Source organism: Lithobates pipiens, unplaced genomic scaffold (assembly GCF_037356315.1).
Source record: "Lithobates pipiens isolate NorthernLeopardFrog02 unplaced genomic scaffold, aLitPip1_a1.2 Scaffold_13, whole genome shotgun sequence".
Classification (NCBI taxonomy): domain Eukaryota; kingdom Metazoa; phylum Chordata; class Amphibia; order Anura; family Ranidae; genus Lithobates; species Lithobates pipiens.
In genome coordinates this window covers 405,319,147-405,330,477 of record NW_027507718.1, presented here as the reverse complement: position 1 = coordinate 405,330,477, position 11,331 = coordinate 405,319,147, and the positions used below count along the sequence as shown (strand labels likewise).

The 11,331-nt window shown below is 42.7% G+C and overlaps 1 protein-coding gene across 1 annotated transcript in view; it reads right to left on the bottom strand.

Moving 5' to 3' along the window:
- Nucleotides 1-3,067: 3,067 nt before the first annotated feature.
- Nucleotides 3,068-11,331, bottom strand: part of LOC143975254 (cyclic nucleotide-binding domain-containing protein 2-like) — a 142,525-nt gene continuing 134,261 nt past the window's right edge. Inside the window, exon 17 of the mRNA XM_077477463.1 lies at nucleotides 3,068-3,994. Within this exon, the coding sequence (XP_077333589.1) occupies nucleotides 3,776-3,994 (219 nt within the window). The 3' untranslated portion in view covers nucleotides 3,068-3,775. The remainder of the gene's footprint in view (nucleotides 3,995-11,331) is intronic.

Genomic DNA, 11,331 nt, shown 5'->3' with positions numbered 1-11,331 from the left:
TGGGCAGAAGACGCACTCATCGCACAGTTCTTTAAGGCAGTCAAGAAGATTCGTCCACTGGTAAAGCGTTCCTTTCTGGCCTAGGATCTGCTTTTGTTCTAGACTGTCTAATGGCTCAGCCGTTTATCCTGTTAGAAGCCGCTTCACTTTGGAACCTGACTCTCAAGACGGTTTTCCTAGTTGCAATAACTTCAGGGAGGAGAGCCTTGGAATTGCAAGCTTTAGGAGCAGAAAGGGAACACATAGCCTTTTTTCCGGACAGGGTAGAGTTACGGACAGTGCAAGGATTTGTCCCAAAAGTTTGATCCCGTGCCACTCTCTGAAGCCTGGGCACTGCCTACTTTTACAGGTCCACTTTCAGGGACACTACAAGAGTTGGACATTTCCAAAGTATTGACACGCTACTTGCAGGTCACAAACCCCTTTAGAGCATCAAATAGACCAGACATGTCCAAAGTTCGGGCCGCGATTGTTCCGGTTTTGGACGTCCCACCTGGTAATGTTGACATGTATATCTTTTGTGGCCACCAACGAATCCCCGAGTGCCGGGGGCCACAAAAGATATATATGCTGGCTGCAATGGAGGGGTCATGACGAGTGCCGTGCATACGGGATACAGGAGTATTTCCTGTTTACACTGCGTCCTGTGTAAAAGGAAGTCTCGTCTCCTGCGCTGCCATTGGACAACTGTTTTGTCCATCATAGGAGGCGGGACTTTCAATTAAAGAGGCCATCAATAAAAACAGGAGTTTCTCCTGTATGTCTGTCGGCGCTCATCCCGCCCCCCTCCCTGTCTCCTCCAAGGCTGCAGAGGACATGAATCAGGCTGCACTGATGGCAAAGGTGAGGCTGCATTCATCTCAGTGTGGGGGCTGCATTCATGGCAATGTGTGGGCTGCATTCATGGCAATGTGAGGACTTCATTCATGGCAATGTGAGGACTGCATTCATGGCAATGTGAGGGCTGCATTCATGGCAATGTGTGGGCTGCATTCATGGCAATGTGGGGGCTGCATTCATGGCAATGTGTGTGCTGCATTCATGGCAATGTGGGGGCTGCATTCATGGCAATGTGGGGGCTGCATTCATGGTAATGTGTGGGCTGCATTCATGGCAATGTGGGGGCTGCATTCATGGCAATGTGGGGGCTGCATTCATGGCAATGTGGGGGCTGCATTCATGGCAATGTGGGGGCTGTGTTCATGTCAGTGTGGGGGCTACGTTCATGTCAGTGTGGGGGCTGCATTCATGGCAATACGGTGGGGGCTGCATTCATGGCAATACGGTGGGGGCTGCATTCATGGCAATACGGTGGGGGCTGCATTCATGGCAATACGGTGGGGGCTGCATTCATGTCAGTGTGGGGGCTGCATTCATGTCAGTGTGGGGGCTGCATTCATGGAAATACGGTGGGGGCTGCATTCATGGCAATATGGTGGGGGTTGCATTCATGGCAATGTGGGGGCTGCATTCATGGCAATGTGGGGGCTGCATTTATGGCAATGTGGGGGCTGTGTTCATGTCAGTGTGGGGGCTGCATTCATGGCAATACGGTGGGGGCTGCATTCATGGAAATACGGTGGGGGCTGCATTCATGGCAATACGGTGGGGGCTGCATTCATGTCAGTGTGGGGGCTGCATTCATGTCAATGTGGGGGCTGCATTCATGGAAATACGGTGGGGGCTGCATTCATGGCAATATGGTGGGGGTTGCATTCATGGCAATACGGTGGGGGATGCATTCATGTCAGTGTGGGGGCTGCATTCATGTCAGTGTGGGGGCTGCATTCATGTCAGTGTGGGGGCTGCATTCATGTCAATACAGTGGGGGCTGCATTCATGGCAATACGGTGGGGGCTGCATTCATGGCAATACGGTGGGGGCTGCATTCATGGCAATATGGTGGGGGCTGCAGATGGGCACTGTTTAGGCTGCATTGATGAGCACTGGCCCTTATTTTGCTTTACAATTCTTTATTTAAAATTTAAGATTTTTTTTTTCCTGAGACTTCCTTTTTAAAGTTAAGGTGCGTGGCATAAACCGATTAAATACGGTATATCCAAATAACACACCCAAGCTCATCTATTCACCGCACACAACACAAAGGCAAGATAATGCTTGTTGGGCCGTGTAGTAATGCTCGGACGAACACACTTAGACCGAATTTTAATGGTTTAATGAATGTCATCAAAATGGTTGGCCCTTGCGCATGTTCACTTCATCAAATCTGGCCCTCTTTAAAAAAAAGTTTGGACACCCCTGAAATAGACTATTCATACTACCTTGGGGTAGGAATAAGGGAAAGGAAGCCACATCAAGGACTATCGCTTCTTGGATTTGTAAACAAATTCAAAAAGTGTATAGGGCGAGAGGGTTGAACCCACCGGCAGTTAGAATCCATTCTACGAGAGCAGTCTCATCTCTATGGGCGGGAAGGGTAAGTATATCTTTGGAAACTATTTGCAAAGCAGCCACATGGACGTCTCCAAATACGTTCATGCATCATTACAGAATTGACCCAGGAGCACTCAGCTCGGTGGAGTTTGGAAGAAGGGCGATTGAGTCAGCTTTCGCATTTCCTTAAATAAAATTTTCTTTTGAAGCATTACCCGCCCTGGTCTTAGCTATTTATTGTATCACAGGTATGCTGCCATGGAGGCACAAGGAAAACGGAAAATTGTTTCATACTTACCATCATTTTCCTTTCCTAGTGCCTATCTATGGCAGCATACATGCCCTCCCTTGGTATTCGATATAATTGGAGAATGCAAGGGGGAGATATGGTTTTCATTTTTATAAGCTATTAACTATCCTGAGGGGAGGACTTTGGGGTGGAGATTATCACAGGTATGCTGCCATGGATAGGCACCAGGAAAGGAAAATTATGGTAAGTATGAAACAATTTTCAGTTTTTGACCCTTATCTTTGTATCTACTACTTTATTTAATTTTACAGCAAGTATTGTATAGATTCTTGTTGACACTTGCCACTATTTATGAGTGAGCGTACTCTGAAAGTGTATGATTCACAGGATTGCCAGGTAAAAATTAAGAAATAAAAGCCCAGATAATAAAACTAATTCAGCCAATTTATTTAAGGACTGGTAAGTTGTAACGCAATACATTTTTGTTTTTGAATATAGATACAATTTTATTTTTTGTCATATAGCATTGCTTTTTGTGGTTGTTAATTTTAAAAACAGCATTCAAAAAGTCTGGGTAAATGTCTTACTTAAGCTTCAAGAAGGATATTTCAAATTTAAATTTAAAGGATTTGTGTCAGTATAGAAATATGGGCTTTGTCATTGCTGACTATGTAAAGTTGCAGACTCAAATGTTGTAATTCTGATCCTCGCATTACTACTTAGTGAAGGGTATCCAGTTTGTCTTGATCATTTTAAGGTGTATAATGAGAAAAATTTGATTTGCTAGAAAAAAAACAGGAAAGTCACCAACTTGCTGTTTATGTCATTGGTTTGGATGAGATTAGAACTATCACTTCACTACAGCTGATACAATGCCTTTTATATGAAGACATTTAAATATGTTTTCTTTCTTTCTTTACATCTCTGCACAAGATCAGATCCATAGTGGCTACCAGAAAATGAGACCTTGTAGCAGTAAATTGTAATAGCTTGTTACTCATTACTGTCATGGGAAAATAATTTCAAGTATACAAGAATACAAATAAATAAAAGTTAATGAATGTATTTTTTTTACAGTTCTATATAAGTTTGTTGTTCATACATACAATATACAAAAGGCAAGTACTGCATTTATCTCCCAGAATTATAATTTTTGAAGCCATGTTGTGGCTTCCCTGTCACCTTCTTCTTGTAGACACTCCAATTTTGAAGCGTGGTATAGCATTCCCTGATCTTCTTCTCAGAGGGGTAACTGTTCACCAGTTCTTTTGCCACCTGCCAAGACTTGTTGGGGGCTTCTGACAGAAACAGCTTGGCAGGTATAAAAATGCATTCAGATCCTTCACTTATCTGCCAATGAAACATAAAAGAAATTCAGCAAGAAACAAGGACAATAGATGAACTAAAGTAGTGATAATGCCCATTGCTTCTACTACAAATGTTGCCACTATCTTCAATGACTAGAACATAGACCCAACTATAGAGGATGCAGGGAGCAGAAATCCCTAGGTCAGAGGGCCCAAGCATTATGGTCAACTCCAGATCACAGATTTTTTTCTATCATAGCTTCACATTAAGCAAAACTCCCAACTCGTTTGCAGTTTTTATGAAAAAAAAAAAAAAGATCCTGAACTACTGACCTAAAGCCGCTATAAAGTGATCATCCAAGGCACTTTTTTTCCCTATGGAGACTGATGGTCCCCAATAGCAGGGGTCTCCAAACTTTCTAAACAAAGAGCCAGTTTACTGTTCATCAGACTTTAGGGAGAGGGGGCAGACTGTAGCCAGTGGGGGTAGTAAATGTCCTGGCATCCAGTGTGGGAGTAAACAATTTCCTATTTTTGGTGACAGTGGGATGAAAAGTTCCCCAATGTTGGAGTGAGTTGAAGCAATAGTGCTCCATGGTTGGTGTCAATGGAAGGTATTCTGTCCCATTGTTGATATCAGTGAGAGGAATTTTGCCCTATTGTTGGTTTCAGTGGAAGGAATTGTGCCCCATAGTTGGTGTCAATGGCAGGTATTCTGCCCCATTGTTGATATTAGTGGGAGGAATTTTTCCCCATGGTGTCAGTGGAATTGTGCCCTTTTGATGGTGTCAGTGGGGGAAATAATACTGCATTGTTGGTGTCAGTGACAGGACTTATGTCCCATCACTATTGTCATTGGATTGAACAGTGCCCCAATGGCCAGATAAAGGAAAGCAAATGACTGCATCTGGCCCTTGGGCTGCAGCTTGGAGACCCCTGCCAATAGAGATTAGGCTTGTTGTCACCCCTTATGTTCTGACATCACAAAGCTGCCACTGTAAGGGTGATCATACTGTAGATGTTACAATCCGACCGTACATTCTCTATACAATGAACCTCAGATCTACAAAAACTATGTAATATAAGGGCCTACCTAATTTATCCAATCACTCTGTATCCAATCAGGCAGGCTCTTGTGCTGCATAGTTGCTGGTGGATCTAAAGGAAATTGTGCAATCAGACTGTAACGTGTGGTAAGCTTAAAGCCAGCCATAAGCGGTTTGAATCCCGCCCGATTCAGCAGGAACAGCCAAGATTCAAAGCATTAATGGGCATGCTGAATCTACCAAGTCGATTAATCAACAACCAGCCTGCCAGATTTGCTTCGATTCACTGTCTTCTCCCAGCGGTGATGGCTTCCCCAGCCACCCTTGCCCCCCTCCTCCAGGAGAAGACAACTGCTGATTCCCCTGTCAGCACTGCCTGTGTTGATGGGGGGATCGTGCACATTTCTTTCCTGCAACCACGGAAATTTGCACTATGTATGGCCGGTCTAAGGCTGCAGGGTGCTTTGAGGACACATTGATGCAGTGTCCATGTCACCAAGGTGGGTTAAGAACTACAAGAAGTACAGCCACACACTACAAACCAAAAGAAAGAAGACTTTGGAGGAAGCCTGTCACCTGACTATGGTTTTAGTTACAACAAAAAAAATAATAATAATAATAGAGATTATATAGAAATAGGTGGAGTGGGAAAGGGATTTATTTTTAATTACCAGAGTTAAAGTATTTGTTAACCTAAAAAAAAAGATCCTGTTCCTTTAAAGCATGTTATACAGCACAGTGCTTGAGCTGTGTCATTTGGCCCCCTGTATTACCTGAAATACCTCGCCGATCCTGCCTGGTTCTGCCCTCCCCTTTGTAAACTGACCACAGTATATCATGGCTGCTGAGCCCTGACACCATGGTCAGTTTATGCGCCTCTCTCATCGGCAGTCTGCTCTGTCCTTCTCTGTCCTCCTCTGTGCTCTCCTCCATCCTCTCCCCCTCCCCTCCCTGCCTGTCATCTCCATGTCCATGCCCGCCCCCTCCCCTCCTGCTGCTGAAATTACTGTTCAATTTTTACACCATCCTCACTGTTTATTAATGTAATCTGTGTCTGTGACTTATAAAAAAAATGCAGCTATATACCTGTTTTCAGAGCGCCGATCTGTGCTCACGTGACCCGCTGCCTCTCCTCCTCCCCTCCTGACTGATGTCAGTGGGGGATCCTGCCCCCCCCCCCCGCTGCAGCTGTCAGGCTGAGAGAGGAGACAGGTGGCGAGTCAAATGAACACCTATCGGTTCTCTGAAAACAGGTATATAGCTGCATTTTTTTATAGGATGGTGTAAATTTTGCTTAGTGGGTTTTGAAGAGAACAACCAATTTAATCTCTAGCAGCCTCATTCTAAGCATGACATAAAAAAATTATATAAATTAGTTGGTTTCCTAAACCATAGACTGGTCATCTATGTCTACCCTGCTATAAGACAACTGGGTGCCCTCCTGGATGCTTTCCCAGGAGAGCACAGGAAGTAAAGCTCCTGATCACATGTCAGAGAAGAGCTCTTTTTTGCTTTTGATTCCGACCCACTCAGCTATATTGATATTATTTATTGATTTATTTATTTTACACAATGGGGTACCGTATATACTCGAGTATAAGCCGAGATTTTCAGCCTCTTTTTTGAGGCTGAAAGTGCCCCCCTCGGCTTATACTCGAGTCATCGCCGTCTGACTACTCGATCAGCGTATCGAGCAGACAGACGGCGGACATACTACAATTCGAAAGCCGCGCCTCCGCCTCCGCCTCCGCCTGTGATAGGCGGAACACTCAATTTCCCAGCAGTCAGTGTTCCGCCTATCACGGACATCCGCTCATCCTCGTACTACGGACGAGGATGAGACGATGTCCGTGATAGGCGGAACACAGGCTGCTGGGAAATTCAGTGTTCCGCCTATCACAGGCGAAGGCGGAGGCGCGGCTTTTGAATTTTAGAATGGCCGCCGAGGCGCCGACGAAGAGCGGCGATCCTGGCAAGGCACGGGACGGAGGCAAGGCAAGGCACGGCACGGGACGGGACGGAGGCAAGGCACGACACGGGACGGAGGCAAGGAGGCAAGGCACGGCACGGGACGGAGGCAAGGAGGCAAGGCACGGCACGGGACGGAGGCAAGGAGGCAAGGCACGGGACGGAGGCTCGGGACACAGGCTCGGGACACAGGTAGGCTGGACACACACACACACACACACACACACACACACACACACACATGGACACACACACACAGGGATGGATGGATGGAGACACACACACACAGGGATGGATGGATACACACACACACAGGGATGGATGGATGGAGACACACACACACAGGGATGGATGGATGGAGACACACACACACAGGGATGGATGGATGGATGGAGACACACACACACAGGGATGGATGGATGGATGGACACACACACACACAGGGATGGATGGATGGATGGACACACACACACACAGGGATGGATGGATGGATGGACACACACACACACAGGGATGGATGGACGGACACACAGGGATGGACGGACACACAGGGATGGACGGACACACAGGGATGGACGGACACACAGGGATGGACGGACACACACACAGGGATGGACAGGCATGTCTCACCCTCGGCTTATACACGAGTCAATAAGTTTGCCAGTTTTTTTGGGGGTAAATTGGGGGCCTCGGCTTATATTCGGGTCAGCCTATACTCGAGTATATATGGTAATTTAGTAAAGGCAAGCTTTGTAAGAGAATTTTAAATGAGGTGAAGCTCTGCTGACTTCCAACAATCAATATGTGCGTGTAAAAAAAAAATTTATTTCCCTTGGCATGTTATTGGCTATTCTTTTCAAAGTGAATTTTCAGTAAGCTAAGGGAAAAATATCTTGCTAAGTGAAAAATCTATTTGCCTTTAGCAAATCAACCCTTAAGATTTATTTAATTTTTTTTCTGAAGCACAATGGAGTAATGTTAAGGTCAGCAGAGTTCTGTAACTTTTTGTTAATTTTGCGCAAGACTTAAAGTTTGCCCTTATATCCTCAATATAACGCTTAATTACACTAAATGTTTATTTCATGCTGTCTGGTTTTCTAATTATAGGCCACTAAGAAGGTTAGTACATGTACAGATTTGTTTACAGCACATGAGTGAAATGCCATGAATTATACAACTCGAATAATTAATACATAGGTCTTTACCACACAGTTATTCTTCTATCAACTGAAATCAGAAAGTTCTTCTTAGATAACCTTTAGATATAATATTGCGTACAAACGATCAGTCTTTCTGACAGAAAATGGGCAATCAGAGCTTGTTGTCGGTTCCACGCATGTTCCACGCATGCTCGGAATCAAGCAGAAGAGCCGCACTGGCTATTGAACTTAATTTTTCTCGGCTCGTCGTACATGTTATACGTCACCGCATTCTTGGCGTTTGGAAATTCCGACAACTTTGTGCGACCATGTGTATGCATGACAAGTTTGAGCCAACATCCGGCGGACAAAAATCCCATGGATTTTGATGTCAGAATGTGCGATCTGTGTACGCGGCATTAGAGCTGAAATGGCAGGCAGGGAGTACGGGAGAATTGGTTGTTCACTGTGGTACTAATTGTTATTAGAAATAAGCCCCAAGGGGCCTCGTTATTATAGATATGACAAATAAAATAAGTAGACTTCATCTGAATGTATTGTAGCTTTCCAGTCATTGAAATAATATTAAACGAGCTTGTTAAAAAGTCTTATTGCTGAATCACCTCAGTTTGATTTGTTGAGAAAAGTTCAGCAGAGTTTAGTACATTTTATTTATGTCTTTACTGGATATCCAAAGTGAATAAAATCCTCAAGAGCAAGATGGATACTCAGCAATATGTAAAGATATCATTATAGAATCATCATAAAGGAGTAATGTTACCTTTGTTCACTGAACCTGTTTCTAATTCATCTCGGTGGAACTTAGGACCACTATGCCTCCTTTACATAATTTTTGATAATGCAGTTTTATGAGGCATTTATAAGTGATTTCCTAAATTAGACCTGTATCCGTATATTCCTATATTAGACCCATTCTGACCATTGTACTTCGTAAAATAATGAATCATAAAGGAAATACGGTAATACTTATTCTACAGAAAATGCTCTCAGACAAAAGGGATCAGAGTTCAAGGGATGCTAATTGGCTGGATGACAGTTCTCTTTAAGCTGAGCTCATGTGACCAAAGCTTAGGTTTGTGGTTACATGAGAGTCTGCAATGAAAACCCATGGCAGCACATTTTGAGGGAAAGATAATTGTTACAGACTTTTTAAATAATTTATGGGGGGGGGGGGGGGGGTTAGTTGCATAGTTACATAGTCATAGTCAGATTGAAGAAAGTAGAAAATCTACTCACAAAGTTCAACAAATGTAGAAAAAAAAATTAAAAGCATCCGATAAACTCACATTTGATACAGAGGAAGGCAAAATATCCTTATAAAGCATAGCTATAAAACATGGTCCAGGAAAACAAAATCCTTCCTGCTATCCTAAGACAATCCGATTTTATTTTATTCAGTAAAGGTTACAGCAAATTAAATGAATATATTTAAAATTGAATGCAAACCCCCAAAACAAAAACATAATTTACTGCAGCGTTGCATTTCTAATATGTGTTGGCGTCTTTTGTTTCCCTTTGCTAAGTTTCTTTTCGGTTAAGGTTCTTTCACAAGAATGTTATTGGTTTTGCAAAGAGATTATAATAGAACAAAGTCAGACAGAAAAATAACACAAAGAGTGAACATGCATAAAATGAGCAGATGTACATGCCATGGTCACTTATACAATATCAGTACAGAATCACTAAGGAAGGCATTCATGGGAATTAAATAATCCCAATATATGACTCTGAAAACCCATTGACTTCAAACGGTAGGACTAAAGTATTGGTAAAATACGAATAGCAAATATATTTAAATAAATACAAGCAAGATGCTAGGGAAACCAGCATTTGCACCTGTGAATTTTTCTACAAAAAAACAGCGAAAAGAGAGAAAAAGTAAAAGAAAAAAAACAGACTTGATTAATACGATTATAAAACTAAAAGTATATACTGTAGGTCAGTTGAGCGCATGTACACTATACAAGGGGACCTAATGTTTGGGAATTTAGCATGTTAGACCTAAAGATAGCGGGCATTTTTTATTTCTTTTTTTGACCAAAGGAGCTAATGCTCTCTGCAAAACCTCCTGACAGTTTAAGGCATACAGCCTCCAAGATTGCCTGTTTGGTAGCTGTAAAAGAGTTGTGGCAAGTTTCTGCTCATATTTGCAGTACAAATTCCCTTGAGTCTTTATGTAGGTTCCAAAGTAATACAGTTCTAATTAAGTTGTATACCCATATCTAGAGCTGCTGGACCTTAGGGCAGGGCCACCAAAAAATGATACCTTTTTTCCCCTTTATTTTCACCCAGTGATCCTGCCAGACTACTTCTTCTAGGGTGACAACAAACTTGCTGTACTGTATCTATGAAGGAGCAGTGTTATCACTCTAATTGCTCCTCTGATTTGAAATACAAACATCTCCCCTTCCTATCATCCCCATCATAAAAAGTGGGGAGGGTTTGGTAGTTTACAGAAGACAGCTTGGAAAGCTGATAATGTTTAAGATTCAGCTCAATACACAGGAACACTGGGTTTTGGCAGGATCAATGGCCTATATTGTTTACTTGCAGAAAATGTATTTAGAGTAAAAAAGACCAAATGCATATAAGAACTGGTATGCTGCCATATGATGAATTGTGGAATATAATAGTGCAATACAGTTTTCTGTTATTCAATGCAAATCAAGATATTTTAAATTCAAAGTACATAAAAAGTATACTTGTATATGTAAAAAAAAACATTATCCAAAACAATAACATATTCTACACAAATATCCTAGCACATTTTCCAAATTCTTGGGTTTTATTAAATCTTTAAAGTCAAAGAAAATACCTTGAGTAATACCATTAATATTCTTTTTCTGCCCTTCGAGGTGGCTATACCATGCAAGCAATTGGACATTTGGTTAATATTATTACACATGGGCATTTTGCAACTTGGAGACTTTCTCTGACTGGGACCCAATTATTCATGGGAGACACATTAAATGCTATGCATGTTATCGCTTCATTGTCTGTCTTGCAAATATCTTAATGAGCCCTGTTAGACTATAAAAAGACTAAACTACTAAAACGCCTACCCCGATGTAATAGAGAGGAAAACGTTTTAAAGAGGAGCTCCAGTCTGGAAAAAAAAATTTAAAGTCAGCAGCTACAAATACTGTAGCTGTTGATTTTTAATATAAAGACACTTACCTGTCCAGGGATCCCGCAATGTCAGGACC